Genomic DNA, 20,999 nt, shown 5'->3' on the forward strand with positions numbered 1-20,999 from the left:
TCTCCAAGACTGAGGTCCAGTATCACATGATCCTGGAAACTGTAGTGAACCACTTAGACCTGCCTTAAGCACCACTTCACTGTAATATAAAAGTATATATTATATTGTACAGCAATTGCTTTATTTGTCAATTTTATCTACAAAATTGCTAGATTTTTGAGGTCAAAGTCTTTGTCTTTTAACACTGAGATCTGTAGCATTTAGCACATATTCTGGGACATAGCAAATGCTCAGTGAATTGTGACTGAATGATCATGTCATAGCTATGGAGTGACTCACCTTCTCTCCTGGAAGTGATCGGCATGCCAGGATGCAGCTTCTCAACGCTTCCACAAGCCTGGGCCCAGTCAAAATCAAAGCCATAAAGTCAAATCTGTGGCTTTGGCAAATGTCTAAACAAAGCATTGTTTCTGAACAATTGTGCCCTAAACTTCTGATCAGCATTTAGAGATTTTTCAGCTCAATATGCATCTTTCAGCAATTAGAGATCAAGGTTAACTCTACTGCAAGATAATGCACATCACAGGTTATCAGCCAGGAGCAGGTCTGGTCACCGACGCTGTCATCACTCATCACAGTGGGGATAGAGGGAACCACACACACCGTGTGGCATTGACCAACCACTCTGATCACCTTTCTCATTATCTGCAGAGCCCACACTTTGGAAATAATTCCACTTTAGCTTTAAGTTATCATCCTAAATTTCAGAGTCCACCCAATATAATTAATATCTAACAGGCCTCTCTATGCACAACATTTTCCTTTTGAATAAGAATTATATATGCTATTTCTGGGGTCTTTAAGGAATGATATACGGTACATCAGTTACAACACTTGTCAGTGCAAATCTGGACCCAGTATCAGTGCAGAGGTACATAGCACACGTTTCCATTACAGCTATGGGTTTACAGTAGAGGTCTGGATTTCTATATATTAGGTATAATCTTTTAACATCCTGGGACAATGAAAAGAGCTGTGCCACTTCCTGCTCTGATTAATAGTGTCAAGCTAGTAAAATAATGATTAGCAAGATGCTATGAGAGATTAGAGTCGGGATTTTTATTTTCAGTGGGAACATCTCTGGATTTTTATCCAAAAGGATCTCTGGCTTGTGCATTTAGACACACCTTTCCTAAAGATACCAAAAAGTTATTAACACACCTTTTAAAAAGCATTCACTTAAAGTAGACTTTACAAGCCTAGGATTCATCTCTGAAGGACAAGTAAGTTTCATCAATTCCAAGACTGCTATGTTTCACCCTCATATATATATATATATATATTTTTTTTTTTTTTTTTTTTTTGCGGTACGCGGGCCGTTCACTGCTGTGGCCTCTCCTGTTGCGGAGCACAGGCTCCGGATGCGCAGGCTCAGCGGCCATGGCTCACAGGCCCAGCTGCTCTGCGGCATGTGGGATCTTCCTGGACCGGGCACGAACCTGTGTCCCCTGCATCGGCAGGCAGACTCTCAACCCCTGCGCCACCAGGGAAGCCCCACCCTCATATTTTTAACTTCTAGAAACCACCATGGACTTTACAATCAACAGTACCTTGGTGTTGTGCTATATGTTAGTTGCGGAATTTTTCTTTCTTAGTGTATATGAAGTCAATGTAATTATCAATGATGAATTTAACCCTGATAAAATATGAAAATAGATGTATTCTTTTATTATTTCTAATAATATTTATTACATATTATAATATGTATTAAAGTATTATTAATACTTATTATTCCCACCAGAATCTACTCCAGGGACCCAGCCTCTCCCTACCCAAAAACTAGGGCTCCCAGGAGCCCCAACTGGAGGGTCCCCAGGCAGACCACCTGGCTGGCCAAGGCAAGGCAGTGAGTTCCTGCCAGCTGTGCCTTCGGGGGGAACGGGCATCATTAGGTGGATTAGGGCTTGTAATTGGCAGATGTCTGGTTTCCCCCAGAAGCACAGGATACAGAACTGGCCTCTCCTGAACCGGGTTCTGGCCTGGATTCCCCCTGTTCCAGAGAGCAATGTGCGGAGCACATGCACAGCTGGCTCCCAGGCCTCCAGGGTCTCTCACAGAGGATGCCTGCTGCCTGACCCGCACATCTCTGGGGGGCTTAGGAGGGCCCATCACACCTGCCACCAGGTGGAATAAGCTCCTTTGGGTAGGTTAGGCTTGGAATTAGGCAGATGCCTTGTGTCTTCATGACCCTTGAACTCTTCCAGGCCATTGGCTACCCTTAACCACAAGAGATACTCTTGGGCAATAGGCACTATTTTATTTATTTAACTAATTATATCATTGTTATTATAGCTATCTAAATCTTCTTTGTTTCTGAAAGGTATGCTTTCAGCAAGAGTCATAACTGGAATAACCTCTTTAATATTAAGCATGCTTTTTGCTCATTTTGTTAACCCCATTCATATTTTGCCCTATTCCCTCCTCCTCTTATCATTCGTGAAAGTTTAAGAATGTTCTTGACTCTATTTCATCCCCATCTTTCCAGAATATTCATGGAGGCTAGACCTCGTTCTAGGAGAGGAAAGAACGGCTCTTTTCTCGTCAGCCCTAAGGGCAGGCGGAGAGCGGCAGTGCCTTCCTGTTCTGCCTTGTCTGTGACCCTTCCTAGAGTGCTGGTCTACTGTGGAAATGCTCTTCCGCCTCCCCTACTCTAACCAGCTCGCCCTTCATTCCTCTTCTCCAGCCATTTTTCTCTCAACTCGTCTCTGTGCTATACCTCCAAACTTCATCCCATCTGAAATGTCATAACATGTACAAAGATGTTACTTGATTTTAAAATCTTACTTTCCTAAGTCAATAGGCATGACTTCCTTAATCTACTGCCCATATTTTATATGTGTGTAGATATACATTTTTAATGTGTAAAAGTGAGAAAATCTATACCAAGTTTAAATTGGAGTAACCCATTTCAGGGTCTCCAAGATGCTATGTTTGAAAAACACACTACTTTTCTGAGTGGCTTATATCTTGCTTAATTTTTTAAGTTTCTTGGGAAGATTATAGGAAAATTATGAAGTTCACATTTTATGTTAAATATGCCAATATTATACATTTCACCCTTCGGTAATTACAATCTTTTCATCATAAACATCTTTCTTATGTTTCTCTTCATTAGGATAATTGTTATTCCTGAGTATTTGAAAAGTTATAATATTAACAATTTCTTAAATCCTTTATTTTATGATATGGCACTTTCAGAAGTTAAATTCTTGCCTAGACATATCATAATATTCCAGTTTTAACTCATAAACAGAGTGCAGAGGTTATGACCTCAGTTAACCCATTCCTGAGTATGAGTCTAATATATTCAAAAAGAAAGCAGTTCAGGTATAAGAAAATGATACCTGTAAAAATTATTGGTCAACATGGTGTAAACAACGATAATAGTGGGGGACTTTAACATTCCACTTACACCAATGGACGGATCATCCAGACAGAAAATTAATAAGGAAACACAAGCCTCAAATGACACATTAGAACAGACAGACTTCATTGATATTTAGAGGACATTCCATCTGAAAGCAGCAGAATACACTTTCTTTTCAAGTGCACATGGAATATTCTCCAGGATAGATCATATCTTGGATCACAAATCAAGCCTCAGTAAATTTAAGAAAATTGAAATCATATCAAGCACCTTTTCTGACCACAACACTATGAGATTAGAAATCAATTACAGGAAAAAAACTGTAAAAAACACAAACACATGGAGGCCAAACAATATGCTACTAAATAACCAGTGGATCACTGAAGAAATCAAAAAATACCTAGAAACAAATGATGGAGAAAACACAATGACCCAAAACCTATGGGATGTGGCAAAAGCAGTTCTAAGAGGGAAGTTTATAGCAATACAATCCTATGTCAAGAAACAAGAAACATCTCAAATAAACAGCCCAACCTTACACCTAAAGCAACTAGAGAAAGAAGAACAAACACAACCTAAAGTTAGTAGAAGGAAAGAAATCATAAAGATCAGAGCAGAAATAAATGAAATAGAAATGAAGAAAACGATAGCAAAGATTAATGAAACTAAAAGCTGTTACTTTGAGAAGATAAACAAAATTGATAAACCTTTAACCAGACTCATCAAGAAAAAAAGGGAGAGGAGTCAAATCAGTAAAGTTAGAAAGGAAAAGTTACAACTGACAACACACAAAAACAAAGGATCATAAGAGACTACTACAAGCAACTATATGCCAATAAAATGGAAAACCTGGAAGAAATGGACAAATTCTTAGAAAGGCACAACCTTCCAAGACTGAACCAGGAAGAAATAGAAAATATGAACAGACCAATCACAAGCACTGAAATTGAAACTGTGATTAAAAATCTTCCAGCAAGCAAAAGTCCATGACCAGATGGCTTCACAGGTGAATTCTATCAAACATTTAAAGAACAGCTAACACCTATCCTTCTTAAACTCTTCCAAAAATTGCAGAGGGAGAAACACACCCAAGCTCATTCTATGAGGCCACCATCACCCTGACACCAAAACCAGACAAAGATTCCACAATATGAGAAAATTACAGGCCAGTATAACTGATGAACATAGACGTAAAAATCCTCAACAAAATACGAGCAAACAGAATCCAACAACACATTAAAAGGATCATACACCATGATCAAGTGGGATTTTTCGCAGGGATGCAAGGATTCTTCAATATATGCAAATCAATCAATATGATACACCATATTAAGAAACTGAAGAATAAAAACCAAATGATCATCTCAGTAGATGCACAAAAAGCTTTTGACAAAGTTCAACACCCATTTATGATAAAAACTCTCCAGAAATTGGGCATAGAGGGAAACTGCCCCAACATAATTAAGGCTGTATATGGCAAACCCACAGCAAACATCATTCTCAATGGTGAAAAACTGAAAGCATTTCCTCTAAGATCAGGAACAAGACAATGATGTCCACTCTCGCCACTATTATTCAACATAGTTTTGGAAGTCCTAGCCACGGCAACCAGAGAAGAAAAGGAAATACAAGGAATCCAAATTGGAAAAGGAGAAGTAAAACTGTCACTGTTTGCAGATACAATACTATACATAGAAAATCCTAAAGATAACACCAGGAAAATTCTAGAGCTAATCAATGAATTTGGTAAAGTTGCAAGATACAAAATTAAGGCACAGAAATCTCTTGCATTCCTATACACTAACAACAAAAGATCAGAAAGAGAAATTAAGGAAACATTCCCATTTACCATTGCAACAAAAAGAATAAAATACCTGGGAATAAACCTACCCAGGGAGGCAAAAGACCTGTACTCAGAAAACTATAAGATACTGATGAAAGAAATCAAAGACGACACAAACAGATGGAGAGATATACCATGTTCTTGGATTGGAAGAACCAACATTGTCAAAATGACTATACTACCCAAAGCAATGTACAATGCAATCCCTATCAAATTACCATTGGCATTTTTCACAGAATTAGAACAAAAAATTTTACAATTTTTATGGGAACACAAAAGACCCCAAATAGCCAAAGCAATCTTGAGAAAGAAAAACAGAACTGGAGGAATCGAGCTCCCTGACTTCAGACTAAACTACAAAGCTACAGTAATCAAGACAGTATGGTATTGGCACAAAAACAGAAATATAGGTCAATGGAACAGGATAGAAAGCCCAGAGAGAAACCCATGAAGCTATGGTCACCTAATCTATGACAAAGGAGGCAAGACTATACAATGGAGGAAAGACAGTCTCTTCAATACATGGTGCTGGGAAAACTGGACAGCTACATGCAAAAGAATGAAATTAGAATGCTCCCTAACACCATACACAAAAATAAACTCAAAATGGATTAAAGACCTAAATGTAAGGCCAGACACTCTGAAACACTTAGAGGAAAACATAGGCAGAACACTCTATGACATAAATCGTAGCAAGATCTTTTTTGACACCCCCCCAAAGGAATGAAAATAAAAACAAAAATAAAGAAATGGGACCTAATTAAACTTAAATGCTTTTGCACAGCAAAGGAAAACATAAATAAGATGAAAAGACAACCCTCAGAATGGGAGAAAATATTTGCAAATGAAACAACTGACAAGGGATTAATCTCCAAAATATACAAACAGCTCAAGCAGCTGAATTATCAAAAATACAAACAACCCAATCAAAAAATGGGCAGAGGGCCTAAATAGACATTTCTCCAAAGAAGACATACAGATGGCCAAGAGGCACATGAAAAGATGCTCAACATCACTAATTATTAGAGAAATATAAACAGCAATGGTACTAGTAGCAATATTGAGGATGTTAAAATAGTGACAACCAGCATATGCATAGACTTAAATAGTTTATGAAAAAACTTTCATTAAGTCATGTCATTCTCACCAGGACCCTGAGGTTAGGTGATATTATTATGCCTATATGTTAAAATGAGGAAACAGAAGCTCAGAACTCTTGTTATTTATCAATACCAAACCACTAGAGAACATCAAAGCTGGACCTGGAATCCCTGTCTCCTGCTAATTCCTCATATTACAGGCTAGTATCATGTATGACCATATCTCCTCCTCACTCAGCCCGTGCACCCTGCTCATAGCTGGGAAGGCACTAAGAGGAGGAGCCGGAGGGAGACAGAGTTTAGGATGGAGCACGTCATCCGTAACTACTGCCTAAACCACAAGCCAATCATCAGAGCAAACATGACCGGAGAGACATCACCCCTTTCTAAAACATCTCTGCAGTCCTTCCCCCTTGCATTCAGCTCATTGTTATTCATTCAAAAATAATAATAAATGTAGCCAGAGGACAGAAGTCTCAGCTCTACATCCTGGAAGTGGTGCACCCCTGCTCTGCTATGGTCCGTTTTCTCTCTGGAGCGTTTCCTGACCCTGAGCGGCATCTTCCTTTGTGCTTCCTCTGCACTCTGTTCAGAGAGAGACTGTAATTTTTGTTTACACTCCTCCTCCCTGAATAAATTTTGCCTTAGTCATCTTTATATTTCCACAGTCCGGCAGAGTGTCCAGTGCCTTGCAAGGCTGTGATAAATATTTGCTGAGCAAATAGCATTTGCTATTTTGTGCACTCATTCAACACACATTTGTCAAAAGCCAGAAACTACATTTCATCATAAAAACTACTTCAAATGGCTCTAGTCCTGAGCAAAGGCCTGAACAGTGTTTAATTGCCTTTACATGACACCACCAAAAGTTGGTCAATTTAATAATTAAGAACATATAGAAAAACAACCATTTTCCTTTGATAAAATAAAGATACAGCCTGTGAAATTCAGAATTTCTCTTTAGGCTGTTATACATTATTTTCCTTTGAGGTCTGAAAGATAATTGTTATGGGTATATTACATGGTGAGTAAAATTTGAGATATCTAGGTAGGTGCTCATAGAATCAATATTTAAGTGTTATTTAAACTGGTGTCATATATTGAGTATGTTTATATAAATATGGACTATTTATTAAAAATTATTCCCAGTAAATTGATGTAAGTTCATCAAGTTTTATGTCTTAATTTTATAATCAGGATTATACTTTCGGTAAAAAAAATCTTTCAGTAGTAATGATAATATTATTTCTCATGAAATAAGCTTATATTTTATAATATATAATACTTTTATTTTTCCCAGATTATTTTCATGACCATTAAATTACCCACTTGATTCATCATAGATGCTTCAAAGTGCTTTAGTTGATCAAAAATACATTTAGGCATGATGGAACATCAAGAATAGGTTCTAATCTCCACACTGACTGAAATTCAAAATATGCCTTTAATAAATGCCACTGTAATTGCAGTGTCAGAGTTCGCTACCTCTTAGAATCAGAATGGATGAGGACTACTGGAGAAAGCTCAGAGAAGAACATGAAGAATTATCCAAAAAAAAAAAAAAAGCTCTGATAGGAAATTTTAAATGAGTAAAAAGATGCAGAGAAGTAGGGTAAGTCTCAGGTGTGGATGTGAAAGAGGCTGCATGACGATATGGTTGATCTGAACTTCTAAGGAAGCCTGCATGGTTGCTAGAAATATTGTGAAGGATAGACCTGTGCTGAATAATCTGGACATCCCGCCAGAGGGCAGAAGAAAGCAGGCCGGGGAAGGTGTGCTCTCATTTCGTTTGCGTGATCCGTGATCCTTCAGTGCTCATTTCTGTCCTAAATTTTAAAGGAAAAAAGGTGCTATTGTGATACTTCTCTTTCACTCTTTCCTCTCAAATAATAGTCCATTTACTTGGATTATTGTATTACTCTCCATTGGGCACCCTAATTCTACCTTAACCTCTCCCTTCAGCATATCCTCAACATAATAAGCAAAGACATTTTATTAAAATGCAAGTCAAGGGACTTCCCTGGTGGTCCAGTGGTAAAGACGCCACCTTACAATGCAGAGGATGGGGGTTCGATCCCTGGTTGGGGAACTAGGATCTTGGGGAACTAAGATACCATATGCTATGGGGCAACTAAGCCCACGTGCCACAACTACTGAGCCTGTGTGCCTCAACTAGAGCTCGTGAGCTGCAAACTACAGGGCCCACACACTCTGGAACCCGTGCACCACAACTACAGAGCCCACATGCCCTGGAGCCTACGTGCCACAACTAGAAAGAATCCCATGCACCACACCTAGACAGAAGCCCGTGCACCACAACGAAAGATCCCACATGCCTCAACGAAGATCCTACGTGCTGCAACTAAGACCCAACGCAGCCAAAAATAAATTAAATAAATAAATAAAATGCGAGTCAAACCATTTCAGTCTTCTGCTCAAAACTCTTCAACAAGTTTGGGATTAACAGATACTCACTACTATGTATAAAATAGATAAACAACAAGGACCTATTGTATAGCACAGGGAACTATATTCAATATCTTATAATAATCTATAATGGAAAAGAAACCAATTCACTTTCTTGTACACCTGAACCTAACACAACATTGTAAATCAACTATACTTCAACAAACATTAAAAAAAAAAAAAAAAACAACTCTCCAACAACTTCCCATCTCACATAGAGGAAGAGCCAAAGTCATTACCGTGACCTATAAGTCTCAGTAATCTGAACCTATTATGTCTCCTCCTTGCCCACTCCACTCCAATCACATAGATCTCATTGCTGCTTCTCCAACATTCCATGGACTCTGCCTCAGGGCCTTTGCACATGCTGTTCCTCTTCCAGGGGTGCTATTCCACAAGGCATTTGCCCGACTCCCTTTCTCACCTCCCTAGAACTTTATTCTCCTGTCAACTTCTCAGTGAGGCCTTCCCTGGTCATTCTACCTAAAGCTTAATCCCTAATTCCCTCTTTTTTTGTTTTACATTTTTCCACTGAGTTTACCACCACCTACCCTACTACATATTTTTACCTACCTATTACTTATTTTATACATGTCTATCTCTTCCTTCTTGAATGTAAGGGGACTTTTTCATCACTTTTCTTATTATATTTACAGAAACAAAACAATGCCTGACACATTGCAGGGACTCAATATATACATATGTGCTTGTTCACTAAATTAATGACTGAATGAACTCAAACATTTATTTTTACCCATATCATTTATCTGGAACTGTTTCCAGTAATAAATAGTATATATACATATGTATACACTGTATATATAAAATAAATATATAAGTATGTAAAATAAAATATATAAAATAAAATATAAATATATTAAAATATACATATAACTACTTTGTGTTGACTCTTTTTCCTCGTCTCATAAAGTTTGTGAAATAAGAATCAAGGATGCCACATGAGAATCCACGTAATTGTCTACATCGGTGGTTCTCAAAGTGTGGTCCCCAAACTAGCAGCATCAGCACCGCCAGGGAACTTGCCATAAATGCAGTTCTTGGACCCCACCTCAGATCTATTGAATCAGAAACTGTACTTTAATAGTGAGTCTGTTGCATGCTAAAGTTTGAGAACCACTGGTAGAGATTATAAATTCATTAAGCTGGAAATGGCAATTGAACTTTTAATGCATTCTCATTTTCGTATTACGGATTTCAAGTTTTTTGTTGGTAAAATAAGTTTGGAAATATTCCGGCTTTGATAAATGTCAGCGAGTCTTCTTCCTAGGGATGGTACACCTACTCTTCCCTTACATGCCTATACCCCTCTTCCAGGCCTGGTCCTAACGCCTTACACCTGGTCTTGCAATGGCTTTCTAACTAGTCTCCATGTGCTAACTTGTCTCCGTATACTAAGACATTTTCTTGAATATAAAGTGAATTTCTTCACATATTTTTGTTTCTGAAATAGAGCTGGATCTTACAGTCGATAAGTACATTTAATATAGTGTTTTTTCTTATTTCCCAAAAGATTATTTTTATACCAAAGATCTGTTTTACAGTTGAGGAACTAAGATATTTTCCTATATTGTTTTGCTTCACCGTGCATCCAACTGGCCTTCCCCCTGCCCTCCTGTAGCTCTATTTTTCTCATGCTGCAGGCATTTTAACGTGAAAAATGTTCATTAGTCAATCGGGCTAATTCTAACGAAGACTTCAATTACAGAATGATCCATTGCAAGCCCTTGAACTAAAAGCAGTCACATGCTCAAAGCTAATATTCTTTTCATTAAAAAAAAGTTGGCCGCTGTTCGCTTTCAGCTGAAACGGAGTTTTTGCTTATGCAGCGCAGATTCCCGCCAGCACCTTGAGCGCCTCTGGAGCCGGAGCCCGCTGCTGTAGCTCGTGAATCCCCCGGCAGGAGGGCGCAGAGCGGAGAAGCCCCTTAGGGTGAACCCTCTCTCCAAGTGCTACCACTCTCTCCTCTCCTGCCTCCCTGTCTTTGAAAATTTATTACGTTTTCTGGCTGTGCTGCTCAGAGGAACGCGGGCTTTTTCCTGTAAGCCGGGTTCTTTATGATCACTCTAAATTTGGACATGGCCCGCGACAGCTCGGGCCTGCGATATAGTTTCCGGGATGCGTCTGGAGGGCCGGGGCGAGCCGGAGCCTCCGCGAACCGGTGCTGAGGGCCAAGGGCTTTCTTCTGTCCTTTTCAGCTCCAGCTTTTTCCCTGATTCTATAGACCTTCTTTGGGGTTCTCATTAATTGGCCTGAGTTGCATTGAACACTGGAAACCACAGGGCAGCGCCAAAAAAGCAAGCTTCCTTGAGGGTCTAAAGGTTGGGGCTGTGCAAGAAAATTTTCCAATTAGGTTCACATAAACTTAATTTCTGGCTTCCAGCCAGGCTGTGCATTAGAACCGTCAGCTAAATGTGGTTCTCGGGAGGCAGAAACGAGCACCTCTGGCTCAGAGCTCCTTGGGGAGTTGCTCCTGTGCAGTCAGGCCTGAGAACCATGGAGGAGATCCCAGACGCGGGCTACCTCACTGTGGGAGGAGACTGGTGATCAAGCCTAAACCACACCTTTCTCTCCGAACAAGCCTACCCAGCTAATAATAGACCTTGTTCTTAATGCCTTCTGAGTCGTTCACTGAAATGCTGTTTGCAGGTAAGTTGTATATATGTCCCTTGAAAAGCTGAAATAATAAAATGTAGCTGATTTCTTGGAAAACAAAAGGAGAACATATTTAAATAGGGAACAACACTTTTATATCAGGGTTTGGGCAAGGGAAGTGTCCTCATTGTGGACTTTGCGTGTTTTAGTGAGGAAAAGGCATTGATTCTTATTAGGCCCAGCAGGGATATGATGCAGCCACAGGAGACATTAATTTATTGCACAGTGAAATGCCTTATGATGGAGTTTTACTACATTTCACATTTGCGACACACCTTTGACATCTTTTATGCCTAAATTTAAACCACTTAAACGATTCATTACAATCCAATTAAATTAAAATGTAAATGTAAAAACACGTAGACTGTAAAACATAATTTTTCAAGCTGTGTTTCTGCAATTATAAGACTGTTTCAGAAAACTGTAGTTAAAATGGCTGAAACATGTGATCTCACATCGATTCCTTTTAGTCACCACTCAGGATATTGTATTAGGAGCAGGAAATCGAAGATATTATCTTAATAAACTATAGTGGTTTTTAAATGTAACCTTTATAAACAGAAGCAATCCCAAACCAGCCCTACAAAAATTTACTTCTCATTTTTATTCAAAAATTAATAAAATTGATTTTGGTGGTGAGCACACTGTAGTGTATACAAAAGTAGAAATATAATGCTGTTTGTATGAAACATAATGTTACAAATCAACAGCACCTCAATAAAAAAAAATTTTAAACTTAATAGTTGAAATCAATTGCTATAACTCAATTAAGAGAATGGATATGATAGTATGGCATATGAACAACGGGTTTTTTCATGTAGAAGTACTGTTTTATAAGCTCCTTTAGTACACCCCATAACTTTTAGCATAGTATTGGTAATTCAAAGGCACTCAACAAAATAATTTTCCACTTGACACAAGCATTCTACCATCATGAAGTATGCATAAAGAGAAAGTAAAATCTAGTTTAATATCTATTTATTATACATCAGTTTCATTACTAGGAAGGGTGCCCAGAAAGTTAAGGAAGAATTAATTAGAACAATTCACTTACAGTTTATTAAGCCACCATTATTCGCTGTGCTGAGTACTACTCTTTTTAATTCACTAACTTAATATAATAAATACCCCCAAAGTATTGATGAATTAAAGAACAAATATAAGAAATGACTTCTTTCAAAACTAACACTTTAGTGGGAGGAGACAAAAACACATATCTGAAGAAGAGGACAGAATACAGGAAGTTCTTTAATAGAGGTGCAAACTACTATGGAAGTAATAAATAATCATAATTACTACATAGCTACTAGTAAGTCAGAAATACTTCTTGAGCTGGGTGGTGAACTGAGGATTTAAAGTAAAGAAGAACTTTACAGAGTAGATATTGTGAATCGAGGAAGGGCCTTCCAGAAGGATGGAAGCCACTAGAATAAAGAGTGAAGATGCCTTGAGGAAATAGAATGCTTTGGTGGAATGGTGGGTGGAGATATGACCCATAAGTAAGGGACAAATTATGGAGGGTTTTTAGTGAGACATTAAAATTGGTCTCTATGTAGTGGGGAGCTCTCAAGGCCCTTCAGAAGGGAACAGCACAGCCAGGTCTATTTTAGAAGGATTATTTTGGAGGCATTGTTCAGAACCAGTTGGGGAAGATAAGGGTCTGGAGAAGGTACTGTGCTTCACACAAGAGATCTGACGGCATGAGGCAAGGCACTGGCAACAGAGTGGATGAGCTCAATTTGGGAGACCTCCTGGATGTCAAAACAACAGAATTTGAGGATTAGCTGTAGGTGAAGGTCAAGGGAGAGGGAGCAAATTTTATATCAGAGCCACTAGGGATATGTCTACTTTGTAAAATAGACATTTCTAGAATCTGTAATATTAGCAAAATGACCCTGGAGGGTTCTGGTACAAATTTAGAAGGGGAATATTTGTTAAATAATTATATTGCTTAGCATACTTGGAAAAAGAATGACAAGACCAAGAAGTAAGTGTCAAAGGGTTGGGAAAAGGCAAGTTGGAAGCCAAATACCCCAGGAGGCTACAAAAGTGGCACGAACTAAGGGAAAAAGAGGCATAACAGGAGAATGATGTCACAGAGCTAGTAGTCAGGAAGCCCGGGAAAGTGGTGAGCAGAAGTTAGAACGAACGTGAGAAAGCAAAGACCCCTTACAGTAGACGGAAAATCCACAGAGTAAAACGGTGTAAGGAAGATGGTTGGCATGAAAAACTGACCTAAATGGGCAGCTGACTCAGGAGAATGGCGGGAGGGGGGAGGAATGGAGACTGAGCACGAGGATGATGAACAGCAGGTAGCCTTGTAATGAATGAGCTGCTTGTTACTCTATTACTAAATCAACATCAGCAAAAACTTTGTGAATAGGTATGAGGGACGATTACTTGCTATTTCCAAGAGATTCAACAAGAAGTGACTTCTTTAGGAGTAAACTCGTGACTTATCTCATCCGCCATGCTCTGTCAGCCTTGCTATCCTTGGTGTGTTTATCACACTTCAACACTAGAAACCCATCTACCCACGTGCATCCTGTGGCCTGCCCCCACCAGGCTGCGGTGGCAGGAGAGGGCACATGTTAGGTTAGCTAGGACAAAGGGCATCTGCTCTGCCGGGGAGCCTGTACTGCCCTGACCCGGAAGGCTAGGTCCTGCAGAGCCCACTAATTCTAGGCTAAATCTATGTTTTTAACAATGTAGGACTCCATTTAAAATGACGACAGTGACAGTACACAAATGCTTAAGCTCAGTGGATTTTTAGTAGTTTAGGAAGCTTTCTATCTGTTGATGAGTTCCTGTCAAGGCCATTTTCATAAGCAGTTGGATGGGACATAATAGGCCACTTCTGCTTCTGTCACATTAAAGAGAATGCTAATTACATCATCTGGGATTCGAGTGGAATCACACTTACCGGAGTAATCGTGGGGACAGATGCAAGTGTACCGTCCTATCTCGTTGAGGCACGTGGCCTCGTTCTTGCAGGGGTCTGACACACACTCGTCCACTTCCAAGTCGCAGTGCCTGCCTTGATAGCCTGGGACACAGAAGCAGGAGTAGCCATTGATTCCGTCCTGGCACACAGCACCGTTGTGGCAGGGGCTGGACGCACACTCATCGTGCTCCAGCTCACAGAATCTTCCGGCATATCCAGCAGGGCAGATGCACACAGGGTGCACAGGGTCCTGATGGCAAAAGCCTCCGTGTTGGCAGGAGTTGGTGCCACAGGGAGCAATGGCCGTGTCACAGGTGGTCCCACTGTACCCAGGAGGACATCTGCACAGAAACCTCCTCTCTCCTGGGACGCTCACACAAGTGGTATTTCCTGGACAGGGACTGGAGAAGCAAGGGTCTTCCTCATGGTCACAGTCTTTGTCCAAATTAATGGCTGTGCCTGAACAATGGCAACTGCCGTCTTTTGAAAAATCCTTGCATGTAGAATTGTTTTGGCAAGAATCTGAGAGGCACTTGGTGTCATTTTTATTGCAAAAGGAATCTACAAGGAAATAAAAAACATCAGGATGAAGCTTACAAATAAATGGTGGACAATAAATTAAAGAAGTTCCTTCTTTCTGCTCTTCATGCATCTCAAAGAAACTCAATGAAATACAAAATTGACTGCATTCTGGTGATGAACTTGTCAAATTTGTCTAATAATGACTTTTGTCACTAATGATGATTTGTCATTTTTTTTTCATACAGCTTCTAATAAGAAACAAAAATGGCTGGTTTCAGATTCTTTGCTTCTCCTGCATTTTCCTTTCTCAGGTATAAGTGCTGTTGAGCAATGGGGTGAATTGTTAAATTGTCCCATAAATCCCAAATTTTGAAATTCACATTCTCTCATGGAGAATTTTGGGGGTATACTGGGAGATGAGATAAAAAATTGTCTCTGAATATACGAACTGAAACTAATATTTGAATGAATACTATACTTTGGCTTATGACTGTTTATCACAATCACCATTTATGCTCTAAAAAGAAAAGCATAGAAAAGTGAAAATATAAAAATAAAAGAAAATACCAACTATTTGTGGAAGGTCTACTCTCTGTACCAAGCATGTCAGGTGTTTCACAGATATTATTTATAATCCTCACAGCAACACAATATTGCGTACATCTTAACAGATGACAGATTAAGTCCCACCGCAAGGGAGCAGATGTTGTAAAGTTTATGGACTTTCAATTTTCTGAAAGCTTCTCTGTTCTAGGGATACATTTTAAAAATTCTAATTGGAATGATAACCTGCAAGAAAGCAAAAATTCTATGATTCTTTTCCAAATTCACTGGCTATATGCATGTGTACAAAGTTTCCCTGAATCTACACACATTATGATCACAGAGAATCTTTATGATTTGGCAACTCAATTGCATCAGCTCACAAAACACTGTCTTTTGCATGTGGATTTATCTAATACATCATTCTCTTATTTTTACTTCCTGTCTCACAATATTACTCACTAATATAATAGTGGGTAAGAGTACAGGCTTATAATTTTAAAAATTACAAAATGAATAGTTTGCTCTTATGAGACATAAATCAACTACTGTCAGAAGAAAATAGCATGTAAACTTTGGTAAATATGTATAATGATAAATTTCTTCCCTATCTTCCTGCAGAAAGAGAAGTGTTTTTTTTTTAACATCTTTATTGGAGCATAATTGCTTTACAATTTTGTGTTAGATTCTGCTGTATAACAAAGTGAATCAGCTATACGTATACATATGTCCCCATATCTCCTCCCTCTTGCGTCTCCCTCCCACCCTCCCTATCCCACCCCTCTAGGTGGACACAAAGCACAGAGCTGATCTCCCTGTGCTATGTGGCTGCTTCCCACTAGCTATCTATTTTACGTTTGGTAGTGTATATATGTCCATGCCACTCTCTCACTTCATCTCAGCTTACCCTTCCCCCTCCCCGTCTCCTCAAGTCCATTCTCTACGTCTGCATCTTTATTCCTGTCCTGCCCCTAGGTTCTTCAGAACCATTTTTTTTTTTTTTTGGATTCCATATATATGCATTAGCATACGGTACTTGTTTTTCTCTTTCTGACTTACTTCACTCTGTATGACAGACTCTAAGTCCATCCGCCTCATTACAAATAACTCAAGTTCGTTTCTTTTTATGGTTGAGTAATATTCCACTGTATATATGTGCCACATATTCTTTATCCATTCATCTGTCCATGGACACTTAGGTTGCTTCCATGTCCTGGCTATTGTAAATAGTGCTGCAATGAACATTGTAGTACATGACTCTTTTTGAATTATGGTTTTCTCAGGGTATATGCCCAGTAGTGGGATTGCTGGGTCGTATGGTAGTTCTATTTGTAGTTTTATAAGGAACCTCCATACTGTTCTCCATAGTGGCTGTATCAATTTACATTCCCACCAACAGTGCAAGAGGGTTCCCTTTTCTGCACACCCTTTCCAGCATTTATTGTTTCTAGATTTTTTGATGATGGCCATTCTGAGTAGTGTGAGGTGACACCTCATTGCAGTTTTGATTTGCATTTCTCTAATGATTAATGATGTTGAGCATTCTTTCATGTGTTTCTTGGCAATCTGTATATCTTTGGAGAAATGTCTATTTAGGTCTTCTGCCCATTTTGGATTGGGTTGTTTGTTTTTTTGATATTGAGCTGCATGAGCTGCTTGTAAATTTTGGAGATTAATCCTTTGTCAGTTGCTTCCTTTGCAAATATTTTCTCCCATTCTGAGGGTTGTCTTTTCGTCTTGTTTATGTTTTCCTTTGCTGTGCAAAAGCTTTGAAGTTTCATTAGGTCCCATTTGTTTATTTTTGTTTTTATTTCCATTTCTCTAGGAGGTGGGTCAAAAAGGATCTTGCTGTGATTTATGTCATAGAGTGTTCTGCCTATGTTTTCCTGTAAGAGTTTTATAGTGTCTGGCCTTACATTTAGGTCTTTAATCCATTTTGAGTTTAGAGAAGTTGTTCTTTTTAATGTGGTCTGGCCACCAACTGGGTGATGAGAAGATGGAGAAGATAATGATTGACTGGTTCATCACACAAGAGTGAGAAGATTTTCACAATTATCTTCCGTGGAGTGGAGTCTTTCTGGTAGCCGACAGTCTTCCTCCAGTGCCTGAACACAGAAGATTAACATATGCTTATATGTTATCAGGAGGGTTGATCTGAGAGCAAACCTTTTCTAGTCCCTATGGAAAAACTCAACTAATCATCCTTTCATCCTTTTACTATAGTTTGTTTTTTTTTTTCCAGGTGCTGGTTTTCCAATCACATCTTCAAATGTATGACTGGCTTCTGGTTGTTCGTGTCTTAGCTACAATGTCACTTCCTGAGAAAAGCTTTCTCTGAACTTTTCTAAACCTTTATTGTTTTGCTTTCTAATACATATGAAATGTTCTTATTTCTTTGTGTGTATGTTTGTTTTCTGTTTTCCTCATTACAATCTTAGCTCCATGGAGGAAAGGGGAAGACCTTGGCTCTGGTATTTCCTGGGTCTATAACATTACCTGTCACATTGTAGGTGCTCAGTACATACTTATTGGAAGAAAGGGGAGAAATGTCACCACAGAAACATGGAAGGAAGAGTGCTGTGTGATCATAGGGCCCAGGGCAAATGTACCAGGGAAAACCTCACTGAAGAAAAGGTACTTGAGATGTCTTTTTAAATGAATGCAAGTGAAGGAAGGGTATTATTTTCAGAAGAAAGAAAAAACACATGAGAGGTACTGGCATTCTCTGCCAATAGTATGAAAAGTATGAGGGTGTAGGGCAGAGAATAGGGAGGATAAATGAAGAGATATTTAATAGTTCAAACATTTGGGAGTACTTAAAGTGCTTGTGTCCAAACTGAAAAAAAGACAATCAAATATTACAAGTCTGCTCTCTTAACTCCCACTGTCAAGGGCCTATTATGAAATTATGTTTTTGATTTTGTTCTGTTTTGCTTCAGTTTGTTAGTGGTAATGGTGATGGTTTTTTCCTTCCTTCAAAAATCAAGTATCTTCATTTAAGCCATGAATTGAAGCATTTGTGTGGAAAAACACACAGCAAAGAAATTAGCATTTATATCCAAGGCCCTTACAGTGCAATTTTAAAAATGAATTTCTAACAACATTTGTGTAAAACATTTTACAGATGTAAAACTAAGTTTTATAAGGAATAAGTCATTTGCACAGTGTCATAGAGAGGTGGGATTTGAGCCTCTCGTGTGTCTGATTCCAAAGTCCATTTCTTTTTACTGAATTATTTTAGAAGTTAGGATAATTTGAATAGAGTTTCCTACTTAACCATGGTGATATTCACATAACTGTTGCTTCTGCTGCCTTCCAAACCCCATGAAAGACCTAAAGGAATGGCAAATAAGCACAATGAAAAATGCTCAACATCATTGGGGAAACAGAAATTTAAAACAGCATGACTACACACCCATTTGAACGGCTAAATGACAAAGACTGACAATAGCAAGTGCTGGGAATGTGGAGAAAATGGAACTCTCCTTCATGCCCTCTTTATTATAACGGATCTTTCTTGTCTATGTATTAATAATTGTATTAGCCTTTCAAATAATGGACTTCGACTTTGTAGAGTTTGTTTATACTATCTTTTCTGCCCTATACATTTCCGCTTTTGCCTTATTTTCTTAATTTTTCTTTCTTTGGATTTAACTTGCTGTTTACTTTTTCAGATTTTTTAAAATTTATTAAGACTAAAATTTTCTTCTCTAAAAATGCAGCTTTACTGTGTTTCTTAAAATTTCTTTTCATTATATTCAAAATGTTTTCTAATTTCCATTGTGAGTTCTTCTTTGCCCCATGGAAAATCTACAAGAATCAATTAGATCAAGTTTGTTAATTGTGTTATTTAGAGCTTCTATAGCAGTACTCATTTTTTTCTACTTTTTCTCTCTGTTGAGATTGATGTATTATAATCTCCCATAGTGACTATAAATTTTCTATTTCTCTTTTTAGTTCTGACAATTTTCACTTTTATATTCTGAAGCAATGTTCTTATGTTCATAGAAATTCCGAATGGTTACATCATCTTGCTGGTTTGACCCCAGTATATTCATAAAATATCATTTTTTGTCCTTAATAATACATCATACCTTAAAAGACTACTTTTATCATTATTATTATTGCTGTATCAGTTACATACATTGCTGGGGGAAATTCAAAATGGTGTAGCCACTTTGGAAAAGAGTTTTGAAGTGTCTTATAAATTTAAACATACATTTACCATGTAACCCAGCAATCCCACACCTAGGTATTTCCCCCAAGAGAAATGAAAACATAATGCCCATACAAAAAATTGCTTGCAAAATTCTTAACAACCTTATTCGTAATGTCCAACACTGGAAAAAACCCAAATGTTCCTCAACTGGTAAATAAATTTTAATATATCATATGTTGGACTACTACAGAGGAATATAAAGAAACAAATTACGGATCCACAGAATAACATGAAGGAATCTCTGAAGTATTATGCTAAATGAAAAAGCCAGACCTGCTGTATTATTCCATTTTTATGACATTCCAGAGAAGGCACAATTATAACACTGGAAGCAGTTCAGTGGTCACCAGGGAATGGAAGTGGTTGAAGGGACTTAATGCAAAGGGGCATAAAGGAATTTTCATGGAAACATTCTGTATGGTGATTATGCTGGCAGTCACTGATCGTATGCATTTGCCACTTAAAAGTGGTGAATTTTATTGTATGTAAATAATACCTCAATAAATCAGACCCCCCCCCAAATCCTAAAATAATACAGAAAGGAATAAGTCATCATAAACTTACAAGAGCCAGGACAGAGGTTGAGGAGGTAGACAGCCATAAATACACATACACATACACACTGGAAGTGGGCGAGTAGTACTAGTTTTAGGAAGCCAGAAAGAGCAGACACCATGCCAGCAGTGGGAGAATCCCAGAACCAGGCCAGTTTATGCCACAGAACCCCAGACAGGTTCAGGAATTAGGTGTTCCAGGTACTTCTGAAATGATCGTGGAAGTGGGGCTGAAAAAAGGAAGGTTGCTTGGAAAACTCATTGAAAGCAGTTAGATGCTCATATTCTATCTCTCACACTAGGAAACTGCAAGTCCGTTTCTCCCATGAAGGCAGATTCAGAGACACTGGTGATGCAGGAGTGGCTGGGTCTGGGCTGAAGACGGAATTAAGTGGATGTCTATACAGAATTGTGAGGCACTCCGCAACCTCATTTCCAATTCATTTCTAAAAATGCTAGAAACCAGGTTTATACTCCAAGCAGGAAACAGAGTTATTTCTCTTGGCCAGCCTGAGTGAAAATACTTTCAGATACTGATATGGGATGTCATCCATTGAAATGACCCGGCCTGATCACTCTAGAATAAATCCTAATAAGCTGGCAGATCCTAGAACATAAAGAAAGAGCTTTCAAATAGCTCTTTAATAAGAGCTATATATGAAATGTACATAAGCATATAGGGCATAGTTATCCTTTAATTATACTTTAAATTATACTCTAAAAAATAATGATAAATGAACATTTTTGTATTCACTAATCAACTTAAGA

The 20,999-nt window shown here is 38.5% G+C and overlaps 1 protein-coding gene across 4 annotated transcripts in view; it reads right to left on the reverse strand.

Moving 5' to 3' along the window:
• CRB1 (crumbs cell polarity complex component 1) overlaps positions 1-20,999 on the reverse strand; it is a 264,792-nt gene that overhangs the window by 130,970 nt on the left and 112,823 nt on the right. For all 4 annotated transcript variants that reach the window (XM_029230014.1, XM_029230018.1, XM_029230015.1 and 1 more), the window contains one exon: positions 14,373-14,954. In XM_029230014.1, coding sequence (XP_029085847.1) covers positions 14,373-14,954 — 582 coding nt within the window. The remainder of the gene's footprint in view (positions 1-14,372; positions 14,955-20,999) is intronic.

This window comes from Monodon monoceros, unplaced genomic scaffold, assembly GCF_005190385.1.
Source record: "Monodon monoceros isolate NGI ecotype Baffin Bay Population unplaced genomic scaffold, NGI_Narwhal_1 Super_Scaffold_18, whole genome shotgun sequence".
Lineage (NCBI taxonomy): Eukaryota > Metazoa > Chordata > Mammalia > Artiodactyla > Monodontidae > Monodon > Monodon monoceros.